The sequence below is a fragment of the Impatiens glandulifera genome, chromosome 3 (genome assembly GCF_907164915.1).
Source record: "Impatiens glandulifera chromosome 3, dImpGla2.1, whole genome shotgun sequence".
NCBI classification, from domain to species: Eukaryota; Viridiplantae; Streptophyta; class Magnoliopsida; order Ericales; family Balsaminaceae; genus Impatiens; species Impatiens glandulifera.
In genome coordinates, this window is record NC_061864.1 from 22769374 (window position 1) to 22793800 (window position 24427).

The 24427-nt window shown below is 28.3% G+C and overlaps 1 protein-coding gene and 1 non-coding gene across 2 annotated transcripts; both read left to right on the plus strand.

The window, feature by feature from the left end:
- The first annotated feature begins 17353 nt into the window (after positions 1-17353).
- Positions 17354-17426, plus strand: TRNAK-CUU. The gene has a single exon. It is a non-coding gene; the product is annotated as a tRNA-Lys (tRNA).
- A 5251-nt stretch (positions 17427-22677) lies between these two features.
- On the plus strand, positions 22678-23626 carry LOC124930009. The gene is made up of 3 exons (XM_047470379.1): positions 22678-22851; positions 23025-23125; positions 23281-23626. Exons 1-3 carry the CDS (start codon positions 22678-22680, stop codon positions 23624-23626), a joined length of 621 nt encoding a protein of 206 aa, XP_047326335.1.
- The last annotated feature ends 801 nt before the right edge of the window (positions 23627-24427 follow it).

Genomic DNA, 24427 nt, shown 5'->3' on the forward strand with positions numbered 1-24427 from the left:
AATGGAAATCTAATCGCCACTACTTTGTTAATGGCGATTGGTCTTTAAACCAATCGTTACTACCTTGACATAACGACTGACTATTGGTTACAAAACCAATTGCTATAAACCTATTAAAAAACCGCGAAAAAATGGCGCCTACTTTTGCCGTGTTTTTGAAGATTAGTAGCGATTGAAAAAGAAACCAATCGCTATGATTTTATTAGTGGCGATTGGATAAATAACCAATCGCCATTTCTTAAGCATATTAACGATTGAAACTTGACCAATCGCTATAACATTAATAAACAAAGAATTTCCTTAAAGAGTTTAAATTGAATGTATACCTATGAATACCTAAATGATTTTGAGATTGACTTGGTAAAAAATAGATTATTTCCCTAGCTTAATGAATGGAAAGATATTAGACATCCTTTCATAATAATAACATATAGACCATTAATTTGCATGTGTTAATCATTGTGGTTTTGTTTTATCATTGATAATATATATCATTTAAATCCATTAATTTGGGTTAATTATTGTAATTTGGTTTTAGGGTTGTCTTATTTTTATTGTATTTTTATCATTTTTTACTAATCCATATTTAAAATTATTCTTTAAAAAATAAATTCTTTTAAATTTGTTATTTGAGTTACCCAAATTATTACTTATTATAATGAGAATTTTTTCAACACTATTTATTTTATCAAAGATTTACCCAAAAGTCTATTCCATATAAAATTGTTACTCATTAATTTTTTTTTTTCAACATTATCACAAAAATTGATTTTTAATTTTTTTTATTAGAAATAATAAAAAAAATATTTAAATTAACGTCCACCATGGGACTCGAACCCATTACCACAAGGTAATATTAATATAAGTTAAACATAATCGCAATTGGAGAAATGACCAATCACACTCACATATACTAGCGATTGGTACATTTACTTAAGTGATAGCAGCGATTGGTTACAAAACCAATCGCGATTTCCTATTAAAACCTTTTCAGCCCGAGAGTTTCCAAGTATTGCTATCCGTTTATCTCTTTCCTCTCCGCCGTTCTTCCTGTGCGCCGATTCAAAGTCGCGTCTCCTTAATCACAAGCAAGGTAATTTACGGTTTTTGATGCGTCTCCCTAATCACAAGAAAGGTAATTTACGAATTCAAGCCCTAGTTTCAATTTGATGATTTCAATGTTGTGTTTAGAAGGTTTTGCTGCGTCTATACACGATTATGTACATGTGCAAACATAACTTGATATTCTTATTTGTTTTGAAGTTCTTTCTGCGTCGTTCTTCCCGCGCCCAAGATTTGTTCAAACTCTCCTCCTTTCCAAATGCAATGTGAATTTTAAAGTGATTTCATCCGGGGCAAGATCTCAAATTTTTTTTTATTGATTTTCTTTAACCCCTTGTAATGTGTCCTATTTCTTTACATATAGGTTACAATAGTTGATTTCTTTACATAAGTGGAAGGACATCTCTTCATTTTCTGCGGTGAATGGACACGTTAGATGTATGAGGCTTGTTGTGGCAAATTTCATTCCAAGTATTCCCTTTGATTCCACGCACTTCAAGTAATGAAGTGCGTGATTATACCATTGTGATAAGCAATCGCATGTGCATTTTTTTCCACTCCGTTTAGTTTTAGTATGTCATGATAATGAAAACATTGACGCTTTTAGAAATAAGATTTTTTTAACTAAGAATTCACAAGAATTTAATGTGATAGTAGGTAATATTTCCACACATAATTATATTCTTATATCAGCTATTCTACTGATTGAACCTTGCAAACTTATATTAGCTTTTCTACTGATTGAGAAAGAATATCAGCAATTCAATATATGTTAACGATAGAGAAAGAATATCAAGTTATGTTTCTATATATGAAGATTAATTAGATAGATCTGATGTAGTTTTTTTTTTATCAAATTAACTTAGAACATTCCATTTGCCTTGATATTCAATTCTTCGTAGATCCACAAGTTGCCAAATGATTATAATCTTATACATCTTCCCCTCCTCGCAGGTACACGACATTATACACATTATTGTTTGTTGCTACACTTACTCAGTATTTTTTCACTACATACACTTTCCACAGGTAAATGTCTTAGTCAATCATTACATATTTCTTCTTTTTACAAGTGTTTAACTGTAGTATTTCTAACATTGCATCATTTTGTTGTTGCAATGTTCATAAGAACTATATGCAAGAGTTTGACATACAAAAATCCTTTCAAATTTAGCTTCTTTTGTATATAATCTTTGTAATGGTTCATATCTTTTGCTTTAATTTTATTTATTTTTGGTTGAGTGCTAGATTAAGGAGTTGTTGAAGACGTATTTTCCTCACGCCATCTGAGTTCTTTTTTTTTTCATTTGAGATCGGAGTTTCCTTGAATCAAAGTATTTAAACTTAAATTCTTAGGTCATAGTTGAAATTACTAATAAAAGATTATATGCATGATTTGATATTGAATTTAGGTTTGAATATATACTGATTTAGGTTTTGATAGATATTGATTTATGTTTTGATAGATATTGATTTATGTTTTGACATGATATTGATTTAGGATTTGACATGACATTGATTTAGGTTATGATAGATATTTTTGATAAATATGACTTTTTGATATATATTGATTTAGGTCTTGATATTGATTTAGGTTTATATATGGATATTCCTGATAAAAAAATGAATGATGTATACGGAAAAAGATCGACATCTTCCGGAATACATTCAAGGAGTCGATTCTTTTCTTAGTTTTGATGTGAGTTCTGGCCGAATTACCAACATTGCATGTCCATGCGTTAAATGTGGTAATAGAGTTTATTTAGACAAACAAGACATAAGAAATCATTTGATTTTGTATGGAATAGGGAAGAGTTACACATTTTGGAATTGTCATAGAGAAAAACTACGATGCAATGATAGAATTGTTGTACAGATTGATAGTAGTTCTAATGTACAAACTAAAAAACATAATTTGGTGTGCTTACAGATATAATTGAAATGCAATACCTTAGTGGTAAACGAATTATTGTATTTAAGTGCATTTGGTTTGATGTGCATTCCGGAGCTACACGACTTCAAACTGATAAATACGGATTTTTTAGCCTAAATCGTCAACGGAAGTCTCAATATCAAAATGAGCCGTTTATATTGACAACCCAAACAAAACAAATATTTTATGCCAAAGACATTGGTAATAAACCGGGTTGAAATATTGTAACAAAGACAAATCCTAAACAGTCAAATGTATGATATTATTATTACTACTTTTCTTCATTATTCTTCGTTATTGTTTATATGTTAATGTTAAATATTTCTATCAGGTATAAATGGAACCTCTAAAGAGTTTTCAGCCTGGATTTTTACAATCACAACTCAATGTCCTTATAAAGAAAAAAAAAGAATTAAGGTGAGTCTTCGTCGCATACTCAAATGGAGGATATCCCCGAGGAGCAAAATATTGTAAAGCCCACACGACCATCCACTGATGATGATGTGCAAAATTTAGATGAACCCACACAATTGACAGATGAAGGGACACATACAAAGTCTTCAAGCTCCCAGAGAAGGCGAGGTACCAACGAAAACTTTGAATTGGCCAAATTGACGGCTAATGGAAAAAAGGTGCAAGTTACATTTAACCTAATTGAAAGAAAGTCGTGTTGCAAAACTAGGGGCATGTGGAGTCAGCATTTGGGGGTCATTGTTCGAGAGAATAATATTATTCCACATTGCATGGACCATTGGCGCCACCTCACCCCCACCACCTTAGATACTCTCTGGCAATCCGTTATCGTAAGTTAATCGTTTTTAATACATTTATGTTTAAAATTAATCATTTTTTCTTATAAAACATTTTATTTCAAGATAAATTTGATTCAGTTGATATTGAGAGTTATCAAGACGACGTTTTGAAACACATTAAGTCGAGGTGGGAGGATTTGAGGTACGACATAAATCTAACTAGGATAAGAAAGCACAATAGAGACGTGGAAGCAATTAGGGCGGATAAGTCTGATGAAATGACCCAACAAGATTGGGAGTGACTTCTTGAAAACTATTACTTTACCGACAAATTCCAGGTTCTTCTTTCATATATTGTACTAAATATAAAATGTTGAATCTAACATTATATATTAATTGTAGAAATGAAGTGCTACCAGCATAGAAAACAAAAAAATCGAAATATGCACATCGTTCTGGTAGCAAATCTTTTACACAGCTGCAACGAGAAATGGTAAGACTTATTTTTTAACTTTATTTTCAAATGAATTTAAATTTAAATTACATTCTCAGGAAGTTCAAGAAAAATCAGTTCCAACCTATGAAGAATTGTTTTTGACGACTAGGACCAAAAAAGATAAAACTGTTGATCCGCACATACTATAGAAAGTGGTAAGTATATATATAAATATGTTTACTTTACATTTTATCTATTATTGGTATTAACATATTTTGTTGTAGGATGAATTAAGACAGTTGCGAGCTGAACGTCTCGACATTTCTGATGTCGATTTGGTTGAAGGAGTTTTTGGTCATCAAGATAAAGGAAAGATTATATGAATGAGATCAGTTTTAGCTTCCAAAGTTTGAGAGCCTACAATGTCTAAAAAAGAACTACGTCGAGATAATGTGACAATGCAAAGAAAAATCGATGATATTGAAAATAGAATAGAAAACAAAATTGAAGAGAAAATCGAAGAAGGATGAGGACGGGGAAGGCTCAAATGAAAGCTGATATGGAAGAGAGGTTGATGATAGAGAGTGCAAAGATGATGCGTTTTATGTCACATTTTATACCCGACGGTGCATTAATAGATCCTACACTATTTGCCCAGTTTAGTAATATTGGCGGTCAATCATCGTGTCAAGGGTCATCAACCGCAATTCCACTTGTACAGCTCCAACAAGACGATGATGATTCTGGGGAAGACGTAAATTAAGTAAGAACTTTTGTTATATAATTTTGGTTAGGTTTCAAATGTTGGTGTAATACTACTTTGAATTTAAATGTTAATGTTTGTGTTAATAAACTTCTTTTGTTATTATCTTGGTAAAATTTTGGTTGTGTGGTTGTTTAATAACATTGGTTATGATGATATTGGTTTAATTGAGTATTTGGTGGTTATGGTAGTTAAATTTTCGGTTTTATATGTATTATTATAATATTATTATTTATATAGCAAGTAGCGATTGGTTATAGGACCAATCGCAATTTGCTAATGAGTCTATGGCGATTAGTTATTACACAAATCGTTATAGAATCATTAGGAAATTGCGATCGGTCCTATAACCAATTGCTATACAATTATGAGGAAGTTGCGATTGGTTTAAAACCCAATCGCCATAGACTAGATGTAAATTTTGATTTGTTTATCAACCAATCACCATAGGCTAAATGTAAATTGCGATTGGTATAATAACTAATTGGCATAGGCATCTAACGATTGGTAATATACCAATCTCCGTTTCCAATTAAGGCAACAACGAGGACACCTCTGCCGATTGATGGCAATTGGTTTATGATCAATCGCTATTTGCCTATAGCGATTGGTTTGGAGGTTAATAGCGATTGGTAAACCAATCTCTATAGACTATTTTTTTACTAGTGGGTTAAAGTCCAATTGGTGTTTCCCTATACTGATTGGTTAAAATTCAATCGACATGCCTTGAATTCGTATTATCGCGAGAGCTTTTAGCGACCAATGACGACCATATTAAATCAGATTGGTGTTTTCATACACCGATTGGAAATTAAGGTATTATCGAGTGGAAAATCGGACGGTATTGAGGCTTTTTTTACTAGTATGAAAACATTTGGGAGGATGATGAAAGTTGCTAATTAGTTAATCAATTTATGCAACATGTATGGAGGAAAATTCTAGGGAGAGTCAATCTGAGATTGAAAAATACTTATTCGATAAAATTATAGATTTGAATAAAGAGTTTGATTTATTGGCTTGGTGGAAAGTTAATGAATACAAATATCAAGTTCTTTCATCAATTGCTAAAGATGTGTTAACAATATCAATTTCTAACGTTGCTTCGGAATCAACTTGCAATGGTTGAGACACTTATGTGCACACAAGATTGGTTGCGCCCAAAGCCTCTTAAACATGTGATCGAAAATATATTAAATTATGTTCATAACCTTGAAGTTGTTGAAGAAGTTATGTGTTAATTCAACATTTTTTAAATTTAATTAATTTTTTATAATCTAATATTTTGTGGTTTGATATATGAAGAAATGCTTATCATTGTGGCTATGAACGGAGAGTCATAAAATGTATTAGAGATGACATGGATTGTGCTGAAATATCAATTTTATGCTAAATTATGTCTAATGTTTAACAATTTTTGGGTATTATATTTGAAATAGTTTTTGAAGCACTTTTTTTTTTTTTTCACTTGTCACGGGCAGAAACTCGGTGACCGAATATTTCATCGTCTCGCGCGGCACTAGTCTAGATTGTCATAATACTAGCTAGTCAACATTTCTAAAGATACAAGAAGATGAAACACTTTGAGAGAGAAAGAGCTTGGGAATATCTTGTTAATTACAAGTATGAAGTAAGATTGTGAGGTGTTTGGTTTATTACCAAGACTTGTCAAGAAAATGCTTAAAATTTATGTAGGTGATATGAAAAAATGATATTTTCTTGACCCACATTATTCAAATAATTTAAATAAATAAATAAATAAATAAATATATATATATATATATATTAAAGTATTCTTATAAATGGAATATAGAACCCATTCTAGCATTTCTTTTCCCACATAAATTTTTATCAATTATTTTTTCATACTAACAAAATTCATATTCTTTTTCTATTGAATTTTAGTTCCTCTGTTTGTCAACCATCAATTCTTTGTTGCAAATTAATTTGTCTAGTTTCATATCGATACATTAATAGAAGTACTGCATAAAACAAATATGTTAATTTAAATGATAAATTTGTGTATCTAAGAGAATATTTCGAATTCAATGACTGAAGTTGAAAGGTTGGACATATAAACTTTTTGAAAACACTTATATTTGTTGAAAAACTCAATCGAATGTTAAATATAAAAAAACATAGCTTAATAATAGTCGAGATATTTTTCTTTGTTAAACTCAAACTTAGATTCAGTTTCAAAATTATGTTTTCCGAACGGGCTCTTTAATGGATAAGAAAGTTACAATGATATATATATATATATTTAGTAACTACCTAAACGTGTTGTCATCATCTAATGAATCACATTAATACTCTACAAAAAAAACTCTAGAAATTAGTCACTTCTCGACAATACAAAAAGTAAGTGAGTTATCAATTTAACATTATCGTGATACATACGACAAACCATAATACAATATTTTTTCAATAACGTATCATCCGTAAGAATTCTATTGTGAATAATGCTCCATAAAAAACGAGATATTGGATGAAATATTTAACTCCCAAATTTTGTCCCAAAAAAATTATAATCTTAGCGAATAAATTGTAACAATTCCCCACATAGATCAATTATGACTAAAGAGCAGAGTTTCAATGATAATTTATGACTGATTCTTATAATTGTATCAACTATGTTATAAATCTTGAGCAACAAAGATATCTCAGCAATGGGAAGATGATTGGGACGTTGAAGATGTAAATGATGATTTCTCTCTACAGTTGAGGAGATAACTGAAGAATACCAACGCAGAGAAGAAGTGAGGGGGGTTAGGAAGGTCAGTCTTTGTTTCCCTTCCTTATACCGATTGGTTAAAGTCCAATCAGTTTTCCCTATACCGATTGGTTAAAGTCCAATCGACATGCCTTAAATTCCTATTATAGAGAAAGTTTCTAGCGACCGATGATGACCATATTAAATCCAATTGGTATTTCCCTATACCGATTAGAAATTAAGGTATTATCGAGTGAAAAATCGGACGGTATTGAGACTTTTTTACTAGTGTGAAAACATTTTGGATGATGATGAAAGTTTCTCATTGGTTAATCAATTTATGAAACATGTTATGGAGGAAAATTCTAGGAATAGTAAATCTAAGATTGAAAAATACTTATCTGATAAAATTGTAGATTTGAATAATAAAGAGTTTGATTTATTGGCTTGGTGGAAAGTTAATAAATACAAATATCAAGTTTTTTTTGTCAATTGCTAAAGATGTGTTAACAATACTAATTTCTACCATTGCTTCAGAATCAATTTTTAGCACATGAGGAAGAGTTCTGGATGAATTTCGTAGCTCAATGAGTCATGCAACGGTTGAGACACTTTTTTGCACACAAGATTGGTTGCGTCTAAAGCCTCTTTGTGATCGAAGATATATTAAATTATGTTCATATTCTTGAAGTTATTGAAGAAGTTATGTGTTAATTCATCATTTTTTTTATTTAATTAATTTTTTATAATCTAATATTTTGTGGTTTGATATAAGAAGAAATGTCTATCAATGTGACTGTGAACGAAGAGTCGTAAAATGTATCGGATATGACATGGATTGTGCTACATATTAATTTTGTGCTAAATTGTGTCTAATGTTTAACAATTTTTGGGTATTATATTTGAAACAGTTTTTGAACTATTTTTTTTGTGTTGCTTAATTATGTTATATAATTTAAAGTTTAAACATGTTTGTGTTGTTTTGAAAACATGTTTATGTTCGAATCTTACACTTTGGTGATTAATTATGTTTAGATTTGAGTAGTTTTCTATATTGTAATTGAAGTTTTTTTAAATGTCCAGATTTTAAAACGTTTTTAATGCTCGGTTTAAAATTATTTTTCGCAATTCTTCAGATATAAAACGATCGAAATCGACCAAACTGAAGTTATAACTGATCAAATCGAACCGTCGTTCAACTGCCAACCGACAAGTGAAGATTTTGGAAAACCGATGTCGACGGTTATGATGAATATTTAAAAACAAAATGACCGAATCGATCCGCTTCCACACCTAATCATGACCATACTTACATTTAATCATCGATGCCCAAAAACTATTTGGCTCTGTTTCAAATCTACCACACAACTTTGGTAGAAGAGCTTTATTAAAAAAACAAGATCTTGAATATCAAGACTTCTTTGATTTGTAAAACATTTTACTTATCCCAATTAATTAATTAGATGACAAAACGATGAGTTATAAGATTTTCATAAAAAAATTACACATTATTCTCTGTGCTACACTCTTGGAGAGAATAAATAAACACACCATATATGTGGCATAGATGAAAACACACTCTTAATGAGGATTAACTGACCTACTTTCGAGATTATTTTTCTTTTTTATCTAGATAGTTAGATTCTATTTTAGTGATAATCGGGTCTCAAAAGATGTTGGATCATAATTTGCACTCAATGGCATACCAAGATAAATTAACGGAAGACCACTAATTGTGAACCTCAACACATTTGACAACCACATCCTTTTTCTATTCGAACAAAATCTGAAAAAAAAAGATGTCTAGCTATTACGATTAACTCTAAAACCGGAACATCACTCCGAATAACTATAAAATATCACGAAAATGCTTTTAAATTTTTGTAGGTGATATATGACATAATGATATTTTTTTCATCCACAAGTCACTCAAAATATGTGAAATTAAAAATATTTTAATCATTATATTCAAATAATTTAAATAAGAATGGTATATAGAACCCATTCTAGCATTTTCTTTTTCCATATAAAATTTTATTAATTATTTTCTCAAACTAACAAAATTCATATTCTTTTTCTATAGAATTTTAGTTCCTTTATTTGTCAACCATCAATTTTTTGTTGCAAATTATTTTGCCTAGTTTCATATGGAGTAGAAATGCATCAAACAAATATGTTAATTTAAATGATAAATTTTTGTATTTAAGAGAAATATATTTCGAATTCAATGACGGAAATTGAAGGGTTGAACATAGGAACTCTTTGAAAACACTTATATTTGCAATAATCTCATTTGTATATTTAATTATAAAAGAAAACATAGCTTAATAATAGATATATTAATAAATTCGAGATATTTTCTTTGTCAAACTAAAACTTAATTAGATTCAGTTTTAAAATTATGTTTTCTGAACGGGCCTTTTAATGGATAAGAAAGTTACAATGATATATATGTAATTGTAAGGTTCCATTATTAATGGAATTTATTCGGATTTGAAAATTGGAAAATATGACCGGACATGCATGTTGCGCTATATATCCCTAATATATGAATCTCCACCTCTAGAAAGTTGTATAATTGATTAAATGTCATTAATTTGTTATATTCAAGACTACTGTTAACTCTAATTATTAGATTCATAATTAGTATCTGGGAATGACATGATATGAATCTAGCTAGGCATGTTAATTAATAAAATGGGCAGAGACATAAGTAGACAATTAGAGAATCCGAACTCATCCAATATTTAATATTGTTTTGGTACAAACACAAGTAAACAACAACACAATGAAGCTTTTGACCATGGAAGATCAAGAAGATCGACCTGTGGATAGAAAACTTTATTTGAAATTTGAAGTACTCTAATATACCAAGCATCATCACTCATTAATTCTCCACAGAAGAGAAAAGAAAATGTACTGATGATGATTTGTTAACTTATATTAGTACAAATACTATATATATATATTTGTATTATTCATGATCATCCATCGATCAAATCCAGTCTGATCAATCTTCTTCCTTGTTTGTTGTAGCTAGATGATTCATTTGCAGTTGCATGGATCGCAGGTGCAGTTTGACCCACACTTGCATCCTCCATTCCCTCCTTCCATCTCAATTCCTCCTTCACTGTATCTGCACCAGAAATTACTTAGTACGTACTCACCAAGAACCCTAAATCTACACACATACAGAGAGAGAAGAGAGAGAGAGATATACATGTTGTTGCGGGGAGCAACGCCGGCGATAATGGTGGCGGTGGCGGTGGCGGTGGTAGTCTCCGAGTAGCTGAGGTCAGAGTACATCTTACATCTGTGATCATCATAAATCATATTAATGCAATATTAATTACATGAATTAATTAATCAAGATGATATGAAATATGAATACAAAATTAAAGAAGAGAGAGAGAGACCCTCCACAGCCGTTGCCGCACTTGCAGGAAGAGCCACAGCCACAACTTCCACCACAGCAAGACATAATTGTTTCTAGAGTGAGAAAAAGTTAAAACAAATTTATAATGTTCAATTAAGGATGTTCTTTCTTTCTTTTTCTCAATGTATAATTTGATCAAGGTAGAAAACTGTCTCTATTTATAATAGTCGAAAGGGAAGGGGTGAGGAGCAATCCGCCGTACACGTGTCACACGACATTTACAATTCTAAATATCGATCAAATCATCAAAACGTTTACGATTCTTAATTTGGTTAGCCGACCAAATTAGGATTCTCCACGATTGAATGTATGGATAATGATGTTTCTCCATGCTTCCATTCTTTTAACAAATATCTTCAAATTTATTATTTTATCACCAATATTTTGGTTTTATCAACTAAAATATTATATATATATTTTTTTTTTATTTCAATTAGTTTTCATTAAATATTAATACTTTTGAGTATTTTCACCCAAAAATCTAAATTTTCATAGTTGCATACCAAACTAAGTTAAATAACTCTAATTCAAACAAGGGCAAGGTGTCTAGCTAGTTAGAACCGTGACAGCAATACATCCAAAATTTGATTTTCAATACCATTCTGTAATATACAATTAGATTTTAAAATAAACCAGATTTTAAAGATTAGATTCAAGATTATATTTAGATTGATTGAATTTGGGGATGGAGCTGAATAGCTATTCGAATCTTAACTCGATAAAAAACTCGTTCGAGCTCGTTTAAAAGTTTGAAATTTTAAACGAGTCAAGCTAGAACTTGTAGATATTCGGTTCGTTAGCTCGTGAACATGTTCGTTTAGAGGCTCGTGAAAATATTTGTTTAGAAACTCATTTATGAGTTCGTGAACATGTTAGTTTAGAGGTCGGTTTAAAAGTTAATTTAGTATTTATTAATGAGAAGAATGTCAATTTTACACACCAAGTTGTAAGAAGGTGTCAAATTTACTTAATAAGTATCAAAATTCTATTTATATATACTAACTTGTCAAAAAGTGTTAAATATATTTAAAATAACAGAAATGTTAAACCGGGCGTTAAAATTTTTGCCCATGTAATATCCACATATTTTTTATTTTTTTAAATTGATATTACTTTAATTATTTTTTATTCAAACAAAACATCAAAATCTTTTCTTATTTATTTTTTCTCAATCTTTACCCTCACAACTTACCATTTTTTTTAAATATTTCTCTTTTCATTTCTCCATAATATAAATATTTTTATTAATAATAAGAATATTTAATTGATTAATTATAAAAATTGTTCTAAAAAGTAACGAGTTATTAAGACTTCGCCACAGCGCTAGCGATTTAGGATTCGGCCAACAAAGACTTCACCACAACGTTGACGATTTAGGATTCGGCCAATGAATGTTTCAACCATTGACGATGATTGTTTAAGGTTTAACTAAGAAAAACTTGGATTTGGGGGTTACGTCTGAGAGCTGATAAAGTTTAACAGTGTGTATTATGAAAATTAAAATTAAAACAAGTCGGTTAAGGGAGATTTTACCTTGATTCGGCATTTTCCGCTAATGTCGACAATGATTTAGGGTTCGACTAATGAAGATTTTGGCCAACAAAAACTTTCACCAACGACGATGACTGTTTAAAGTTCAGTTATTTAGCACTTAGAGGTTAATAGGAAGAAGGTAAAAATTCGAAAGAACTTGGGTTAATCAAAGAGAGAAAAGTTAGAAAAAAAATGGAGAGTTGTGGAGGGATGAGAGAGAAAAAAATAGGTAAGTAAAAATAAGTTTTGTTTGAATGAAAAAATAATTAAAAGTAATATTAAATTAAAAAATAAAATAGGTGGATATTACATGTGGCGAAAATTTTGACGCCGTTAATATTTCTGTTATTTTAAATATATTTGACACTTTTTGACAAGTACATACATATAAATAGAATTTTGATATTTAATAAGTAAATTTAACATTTTCTTACAATTTAGTATGTAAAATTGGCGTTTTTCCATTTATTAATTAATATATTGTTGAGTAGACTTGAATATTTGATTAATCCTAACAATATTTAAAAAAAAAAATAGGTTAGTTTAATATAAGGTGCCAAAAGCCAGCATCAACCGATTCTTTTGGTTTTTGACCGGTGAAAACATTACTCAAATGAGAACAACATATTAAGTAATATAAAAATATACAACATGCTCATGCTCAGCTAAAGGAAGAATGGAGAATATATTATTTTTGTTTATTAATTTCTTTTTTATTTATTTGTTTGTTAAATTAGAAAAAAGAAGAAGAAAAGGATGCACAAGAAGAGGGTTTTGATGTTTACTTGATTTAAATGAGGAAGAAAATTAAGGCAAACACAAGTTGAAACCAGAGACTTAGCTTAAGTTTGTTTATTTTTCTACCATGAGCCATGTTTGGTATGATGGTATCAAATTTAAGGTCATTTTTAAAATTTAAAAAATAAGCAATATGTCAAAAAGAACTATTTGATTCATGGAACTAATTAAATGTTTTATTGAAAATTGGAAAAGACAAAATTATCCCTTTTTCTTGACAAACTTAAGGTTTGTGTCTCATTGTTTTCTTTATAAGAAATACCTATCCAAGTCCAATACTATTACTACATATTATAAAGTTTGACTTTAGTAATAATTTGAAACCGACCGATCAAGGATTTGGAGGGAGGACGAGTTTATTACAAATTTTGAGGTTTAACTTTGAAAAAGATTTATGATGAGCTTAAAAATTAAAGGGATAAACTAAAATATATATTTTATCGAATAGTGAATTAGATTGAAAAATTATGAAATTAAGGAGAAATTTGACCTTATTTTTTTTTTTACTTAAGTCACCACAGTCCTAACGCAAATCCGTCTCCAATTTCAATATACATAAAATAAATAAGATTTCCGGGACTAGATTTAAATTCATTGAATCCTACTATTATGTAGATTCATACGGTTTAATATCTATAATTTTATTTTGCATAATTATATTAAGGGGGTTGATAAGGAGAGAATTTGAGGGAGAAAATAATGTGTCACTATATCACTGGTTAGAAAAAGTATAAAATGTTAAGAGAGAGAAGAGAGAGAAGAGAGAGAAATTTTGTTATTTTTTTGACTAATCAAATTGCACATCATCCCTTTCCCCATTCTATTTCTCAAATTATCTCTCCAATAATTTCTTTTGTATTAATTGTATATAGAAATAATATTCTCATTGATAGATGCAATATTATTGGTGTTATCCTTCAATTATTTTCCCTATAAAAAACTTTGTTCCCCATAGCCACTAGTGGGTGATGTTCTTTTATTTTAATTTTATTTATTTCAACTTCTACAAATTCTATTAAAACATGATAAGACATCTTCTTAAGCACACCATCAATCAACATATATAGAAACCCTAAAAAAAAGTCCTTAAAATAGATTGAACCCTCAAAAAAAAAAAAAATGATTCCCAGAATCCCAAAACAAACATTAATACAATTGATCTCAAAATACAACATTTTATAAAATGAAAATAAACAAACATATTAAGCACCAATATAATCATACAAAAGTATAAAGTAAATCCTTAATATTAAACCATTCTAAATACATGATTTTTTCTCATTTCATGTTATATACTCCACCAGCCCATCTATTACATAATATTTGTCTCAGAAAATGATATATTTTATTTTATACTGTGATCATGCTTGAATTTTTATACTTGGAAATATATATATATTTAATTAATTTAACTATATTATTACAAATAAAAATGTAAGCAACTACTGATTTATCCATCTCAACTAAAAGGTGACCTATCAACAACTTTATTGTCCTTTTCTACTCGTAAGGGCAACTATTATGACCCTACAGCACATGGCCAGTACTATTAAAGGAAGCAAAAAGCTCTTAAACATTTATTAAAGATTCAAATTACTCCCTTAACTTTAGCCACCAAGTATACAATTATCTCAAACTTCAAACATTAGTGTAAATATTACACGAAATGCTCTATTTTTATAATTCCAAATTTAAATCATGAATAGACTCAACTTAAAAATGCATACTAATAATTAGAATAAATATTTAAATTCAAATTTTTATTTTTAATAATTTTCAAATTATTTTATACAGAAAAAGGGAAACATTAATTGATATGGAATAACGAGTATATATATATTATTTTGTTTAGAATTATTCCTTATATATTTATACAAAAAAAACTCCAAATATGAATATGTTCTCTACTCAAAATTTTTGAACTCTTAATACAGCTAAATGTTATGTTTTCAAATTTGGATTAAAACTTATTTTTTTTATTAATAATTAATTTTGTCTTTCATATTATATTTATCCTGACTAAGTGGATAACCATATTGATATAAATATTGTCTAATCGATCGATTCAAAAATATAATATGTTTTATATTAGGATATCATATTTTATATTTCGTAATCTTTATCATATTATTTACATGACTATCATAAATGTTTATCTCTTTCAATATTAATATTCATTATTACTTAGAGATATTTGAAGGCACAACACAAACACATAATTTCTAAATATGGAAGAGACAAATAAGTAACAACTTCATCGTCGACTTAGTATGTAAATCATTGTTTGAAAATTTAACGGAGTAGATGCATTATTGTTTGAGAATGAAATTGAATAAGTCATTCAAAAATAAAATAAGAAAGTTTATCTAAACTTACAAAATTGATATACTAAGTATCAAAAGAATTTGTGTTTTCAATATAAATTAACGTTTTATAATATTTGAACAAAAATAAATATTCAGAATAATTTAAAACAAAATGAAATCTGTATGAAGAAATATTTGAAATGTAAAAAGAGAATCGTTCATATTATCCTTATTTATTATATATGAAAATAATTTTTTTCATATTAAATTGTTTTGAGTTCGACTTTACATAGGCCCATTATATAATTGACTAAACAAGTAAAGTGAAGGGCCCATAGAAAGAAAGATAGAAAGTGGTGGGCCCAAAACAGAGTTGAGCCCTTGATTTTCTTTCTGTGTGGAAAATGGAATCACTTTTTAATTTATGGTTAAAATAAATAAAAATCCTTTAGGTGGGTGGGGGCAAAATCTAGTAATTTTGATTCCATTCTATCTATTTTACTTTAACTATTCAGCCCTAAAAAAGTCTAGCAAAACAATATATATATAATAAAGTGTTTTGAAAAAGTTTGGTTTATAGAAGAAAACTAAATCACTTAAAAATAATTTAAATTCAATAATGAGAAATGACTTTTAATTACTTTACTCCAAAGAATAAACTTAATTTATAAAAATGAAGTGTTTTCCATTATAATTTAAATTAAGTTTCAAAATGAGTTATCTAATATTTAATGTTTTTTTTTTATACGTAATTTGATTGACTAAAATAATAATAATTTTGTTTTTATCTTCTCTATTTTTTCACACTTTTTACTTTTTTTCGTTTGTTATTCTCTTTCTCAAATATCCTTCTCTATCACTCCTTTTGTATTAAAGATTGTAAATTAAAAAATTGACTCTTATTTTGAGATTCGAATATCATAAGAACACTTCAATTCAAATGAGAATGACATTCCTCTAAACAAAGATAAATATATATAATTATTATATCTATTATGATAGTTCAAAGTAAATAAAACAATTTTATATTTTAATCTCACAAAATCGTTATAAATTAAAATTAGAGCAGTGTTATTTCTTATGATAATAATAATAATATACAATAATTTTTTTTATTTTAAGAAGAAAATAATAACATAATCAACATAAAATTTTCAACTTTCTTCACATTGAGGATATTGTTTTTTTTTTTCCTTAGTTCACCATCAATCATAGTTGTTCACTACTCACTTGTTGTTTTCCAATTTTCAACTCACAAACCTCTCATTTTCTTTACTTTAGATTTAGTGGTGATAAAATCAACAATTGAAAACAACCTTACACCTACTTTATAAATAAAAATAATATTCTAAAAAATTAAAATAGTTATTTTTGCAAGATGTGCACAATATCATATCCTTCTAATTACTTGAATTGACTACTCTATTCTCCAACACATGCATAAATTATGTCAGTGTCAACATAATCGACATAAGATATGAGTTTCCAATAATAATAATAATAATTATTATTTTTTTTATCATAATCGTAAGTATTTCGAAGCTCAAATTTTTCACGTCTTTTAAGTATATAACCCTTATTTATTTATAAGTTGTATATTTATACATTAAAATAATAATCAAAAGCCCGTCTAGCTCAGTTGGTAGAGCGCAAGGCTCTTAACCTTGTGGTCATGGGTTCGAGCCCCATGGTGGGCGTTGTTTTTTTTCCTTATTTAATGTCAAGTTTATGTTTTTAATCTCTTTAGGTCAAATTTGATATTAGTGCCTAAACAAATTATATGTCTTGCTTTACTAGAAAAATAAAATAAAGAGTAGCGCTTTTGTGAAAATGAGTGAGATTTGGAACTGATTGTAGGTTTGAAAATTTTATGATGCTACTTGAATTGTACATAGTGACATAGGTTAATGTTCATGTAAAAGAAGCTTTCGAGGATGTGGATTTCCTTGAGGCACGAAGTCATAGCCCAGTTCGCAATGTCAATCTCAATTTCGTTATTATTAGACCACAGGATTGAACCGGTCATCGCCTAAGGAATTACAACGCGTATATGTAAATATATGGAACACTCACCAGTCACCTCCATTGAAGAACACAAGGAATTGATCAATAACATAAATATTGAAGGAATCTATATAAGTGCGAGATTATTTCTCAAGAAGTGAGAAAAGATTACAAATTGTGACATTCATTCTTATATTGTTCACTAACTCATTTCATATAATTGTCCATTGATGTCAAATTAACTTCTCTCATAGACTTTAAACTATAAATAAAACTCAGTTTTCTTGAGGCTGAATTAGATAAATATGTTCTTTACAGTTAATGGTGACAAACCTTAGAATTAGAGACCTCATATAAAAAAAAATTTGGTCTACAAAGAAAAAAATTGATACTAAATAAAAACGAAGCATGCAAAAACTAAGTCTAGTACTCTAAATATAAATAATGTTCATTCTTTTTTTACTAACAAGACATTGTAAAATATCAATATTTTTAATTTATTTTAAAAAAATTCAATATATATTATGTTTATATACAATCTATCTCTAAATAAATAACAAGTGATAACGAGGATAATGAAATTGAAAAAATGAAACATATATTTTTTTTTCATTTTAAATCTTACTTCTCAAAACACAATCTCAACAAATTGCTTCAATAATGTTATTATTTTTATTTATTTTTATCTTTTTTATTATTCTAATAAAAATATAATAAATATTTTAAAACATATATATTAGCAAATGAATAGAGAGATAAAGATAAATTGTAAAAAGAGAAAAAAAAAATTTATTTTATTTTTATTTAGCAAGTCATACTCACCTCTCCACTTCATTAGGAAAAGAAGTGGTTAAGAGTATAGTGAGCCATTTTATAAGGAGTGTATATATTTATATATCCATTATTAATACCCGCCAATTATTTACTATGAATGGTAAAAAAAAATAGCAATGGAACCGGTTCAAAGAAAGGGATCGAACACGAATACAGACACGGATCAAAGGAAGACTAAGAGACACGAATTAGGCGAAGACGACGATGAAAATGATCGGTTCTTCGAATCAACCACCCGATTCACATCGTCAGTCCCCATTGACAATGCATCGTCTAGTTCTGACGAAAACGAAGAATTTGAGGACAGCCACATCTTCTTTTCCTCTACAACTTCAAATTCCGCCCCAAAAATTCACGATTTTGAGACGGTCCAAGTAGTGGCACCACCGCCCATGTTTGATGACTACGACATTTGGATGTCGGATCCGGATTGCATTCAACAACGAAGAAAACGATTGCTACAAGGAATGGGATTATGTTCTAATGAAAATCTCCGCCGAGTTTTTCACACGGCTCATGCAGCTTCGAAGATGAGTCACGGAAAAGATCATAGTCACACAAAATCATCTACCGAATCTGAATCCACGACGATTCGTCCTCCTTTCAAAGACGAGTGAACGTATCTGAATTGGACAATGCACAAAAAAAAATGGCTTAAACAACTTGTTTACAATAATAAACAAAAGATTTTATATGAACATTTAATCATGTATGTAGTTAAATTGTTTGGCTAAATTGAAACAATTGAATTCAGTGACCAAAATTTGATTTAAAGAGGCCCATGTTTTCCTAGTATAAAGAGGGGATGAAATTATGTCTTTATTGCCATTATTTACTCGAAGAAATCTGTAACAAATTTAAAATTCTATTTTAATTAATATATTAATTTTATTAAATATATTTTTTTGTTGGAATGTAAGAAATTAGTATCATTTTACTAAATTTTCAATGTTTCATAGACGTTTTTGAAATATATTGACGTAAGTAAAAAAATAAAGTAAAAATTGATATATATTTTTTTAATGAAAAGTTAAGTTTGAAAAATGATAAGATGAGAAATGAATTTTGGTGGGCTATGAAAAACTGACCCAAACCTATATTTTTTTTTATGAGGACTGTACACAAATTTATAAATAGATTAGAGGACTTTAATTGTAGATAAAACAAATAATTAATAAAAGAAAATAAAAAAATTACAAAATTCAAATGTTTCTATGGAGTCTTATTAAATTGGACTAGTTGGATTTTATGATTCTTTACAATATTTTAATTTCTTATTTATTATAAAAGTTATTTTTAAAAAATAAAAGAAATAAATAAATAAGATAGATTGTTCAGATTTAAAAAAAATATCCATTTGATAGATAGAACATTCCACATTAGTTCACTTAGACCAATATTCATATATATGCATTTCTCCTTAAGAGATCTACACAATCTTTATTAACCAAATAAAAATTAAATAGATTGAATGAATGTTAATAATAAATATTCATGTCATCTACCACTATTGTTTTGAACATTTAAAAGCTCACCACTTAAGACAGTCTATACTTAAGACAGTCTATACGATAATTGACTCGTTACAGATTCTGAACTCAAGATTCAAAACCAAACAAAGATTCGTTGAACGTCTTCATAAAGTATTATTATGATAAATTTGGGTATACTTTCATTATTATTGACGTTTATATTGATTTATTGACATAAAATTATGATAATTGGAATTAAATAAAATTAAATTAATTAACAAGGTGAACTTCATCTTGTTCAAATATCATTTGAGTTCAAAGTCCAATATGCCACTAAGCCGAGAACGTGGAACCATTTGGAGCCCAAAGGAACCAACAAAACTCATTTATTAACCCCTTGTTTAGTGTGATTTCATACTAAAAATAAAAATGCAAATGTCACATATAAATAAACAAAAACATTGAATGTAGACTATATATGTTAAAATAAGGGTATAATTTATGTAAAATGAGAATGCCCATTTATAGAATTGTAATTTTTAACTTTATATTTATAGATGTGTTAAAATAGTTATGCTACATCGGGATAATTTAAGATAATTGATAGATAGATTAATAATATGAACTATTAATTGTTTACTTTATTCATCAATTAATAAAATGGGAGATGACTCCATGCATGTGTCATCACTTCTTTAATTATTTCTTCCTACTCTTTGTCCCCAACCCTAGATATTAACCATGACATGATTTTAGGAGTTTATTTTTCTCGATTTCTGACCAAAAAACAAGTATTGACTCTCCCAACTAACATTTATTTTCAAAATACTCCGTGTTGAATTGAACATTTGTATATTAAAAATTATATTTATTTTACAAAATCACACCTAATATATTAAATAAATAATGAGAGTAAGATTAAATATGTATTTTTTTTATGAGGAGTTACGATGAATTCTAATTTTTGTACAAAGTTTTATTAATAATTCGGATATTTGATTGAAACAATTTTGCTCGCTCCAACAAAAACGTCTAATTGTTGAATTCGATATCATTATTCTATTTATTTGATAATATTATTATAATTTAAGTATTTAGGAAGAATGTGAAATAAAAAATTGGTCTTATGTGAAAATTGGGGACTGGTTTTACATTCAAACAAGAATTGGTTTAAATTGTTGCATGGCATACTCTCTACCTTAGCTCATCTCTTTTAATTTTTATTTTTAATTTTTATATGAAAAATGATTGGGATGAAATTTGAGAGAAAATAATATGACGTAATTTGATTCGTTAAAAAAATAACTATTTTTTCTTTCTTCTTTCTCATCATCCTTTATCTATTTCGCAGCTAATGATGTCATTTTCTCGCACTATCACTTCTAATTTTTTATTTTTTTATTAGTTTAAGTTTGTTTGATTTAAATTGGTTTAAATGTTTTATTGTTTTTTTATCTAATTGATCTTATATTTTATTTGAAAATGATTATAATTTAGAGTTTTAGTTGTCAAAACTTAAAAGTAATTTTTATTATTTAATATTAAGATTGTTTGTCATAGTTTAAATATTATAATGTTATTTAATTTATAGTTGTTTCTCATAATTTAAATATTATAATGTTATTTAATTTATTGCTTAACCTTTTATTATTTTAATTTTAACTTGATTGACTCTTTATTTAGTTTCATAAAATTTAAAATATTCAATTTGAACTTTTATTTATTAAAAATTAAATATTTTTAAAATCAATTTTTGTATCTCAATTTCAATAATAATGATCGTTCCAATATTATATATATATATATATATATATATATATATATATATATATATATAATAATGACCATTATTAATTAAGTTAAGTGGCCATAGAAATAAAAGTGTTGAGTTAGTATAAATTATCTTTTTGTTATGGATATATTAAATAATAATAACAAATAATTACTTAAATGTGTAATTAAATATATATATGTAAATTAAAAATTATTTTTTAAAGTATTTATATTTCATTCAATATTATTATGAGCATATTTGAAAAAAAAATTAAGTAAATGAATAAATATTATTAAATTTTTTAATATATATATATATATATAACTAAAATATATTTTTAAATATTATTTCATTTAAAAATAATTGAATGCCTTTCATAGCCAAAACATATTTAAAATATTTTCTAGATTATAAGCAAAAACAACTCAAACTTTTTCAAATTCAAATTCAAATCATCAAATGTGTTTCTAATTATGTAATATAATATATAATACTTTATTATGAATGCAATATATTTAATGAATGTTATTGTGTAAGACTCTTAGTTTTCATATTCCACAACTATGAACACCTTTGATTTCTATGTATCTAGTCCTATAAATATGACGCATAGGAATATTGTAAAGGTATCCCTTTGATAAACAATAATACATTATCTTGTTGTTATCTCTTTTGTTCTTTATCTTGTATGTTCATAACACGTTATCAGCACGATAAATCTCGATCCTAAAGCAAAAGTCGAAGGCTCCCTCCTCGTTTGTGGTAGCCAAATTTTCGCACCTCATTTGTGAAAACCAAATCGATCAAGATTGACAACGGTATTCTCTTATACTCTCAATCTTAACTATTTCATCTAACAATTTCATGTCGAACCTTATGAAATTAGCGTTCACGGCTCTTGACATCACCGAAAAGAATTACCTTTTATGGATTCTAGATGCTGAAATTCATCTTGCCGCTAATGGTCTTGAAAATACCATCAAAGATGAAAACACTACGTCCGACCAAGATAATGCCAAATCAATGATTTTCACGAAGGTTTAAAAATTGAGTATCTCACCGTGAAAGATCCATTGGTCCTATGGAACAATTTGAATGAAATGTACGATCATTTAAAAACTATCATTCTTCCAAAAGCTCAATTTGAAAGGCTGCATTTGCGCCTACAAGATTTTAAATCAGTGAGTGAATATAATTCTTCTTTATTTCAGATTACTTCTCAACTCAAATTATGTGGAGAAATTATTACTAACAGAGACATGTTAGAGAAAACATTCTCCACATTTCATGCATCGAATGTGCTCCTACTGCAGTAATATTGTGCAAAAGGTTTTGAGAAATATTCAAAATTAATATCATGTCTATTATTGGCCGAACAAAATAATGAGCTTTTGATGAAAAATCATTAGGACTGTCAACTAGATCGAACCCATTCCCTGAAGTGAATGTGACATCATATAATTATAGAGGACGACATCATAGTCGTGGTCGTGGTCATGGTCATTTTTCAGGTCGTGCCCGCGGAAATGGTCAAGGACGTGGTGGTGGTGGTCGACACAATATCCGCAACGATGATAAAAAGGATCAAATTAATAAGACCGTGGAAAACAAATGCTATCGTTGCGGCATGAAAGGTCATTGGTCACGTATCTGTCGTACGCCGAAGCATTTTATCAATCTTTATCAAGCATCGCTAAAAGGAAAAGGGACCATCGAGTCCAACTCGACTTCAACTCCCGACGATGATAAAATAGCTTTTGGACTCGATGACTTTTTCGGGTTTGACATCGTCGATTTTCTTTTTCGAGCGTGAAAATAAGAATTAGGTCATTTGATATTTTGTGTTTTCTTTATAATATTTAATAAAATTTCGAAAATAAATAAATAAATAAAAATAAAAATAGTATTTGTTAATGCCTTATATATATATTTAGTTTGATGATGTTTTTTATTATTATTATTATTATTTGTTCGTTATTAATTATTAATATTATATTTTATTTAATGAAGAAAATGAAGGTTCCTGAAAACGAACACGTGATGAATGAAAAATGCAGTTGTCTCGTAGACAGTGCCTCAACACATACCATTTTGAAAAGCAATAATTTTTTTATTTCTTTGGTGATGAAAGAGACATATGTGAATACAATATCGGGTAGTTCAAAAATTATTGAAGGCTTCGGAAGAGAAAATATTATATTACCTAAAGGAACAAACATTTGTATTGATAATGCATTGTATTCGTCCAAATCTCGAAGAAACTTGTTGAGTTTTAAAGATATCCGCGGAAATGGATATCACATCGAGACTACAAATGAAAGCAATAAATAATATTTATCTATCACAAGTATCATCTCGGGTAAAAAATGTTATTTAGAAAAATTATCTACAGTTTCCTCTGGATTATATCTCACAAACATAAGTGTTGACGAAGTACATGTAGTTACAAACCAGAAGTTTGTCGATCAAAATAATTTTATTACATGGCATGATAGATTGGCACACCCTAGAGCTATTATGATACGAAGAATAATTAATCATTCATGTGGACATTCACTGAAAAACCAAAAGATTTTTCTACCCAATGAATTTTCTTGTGCTGCTTATTCATAAG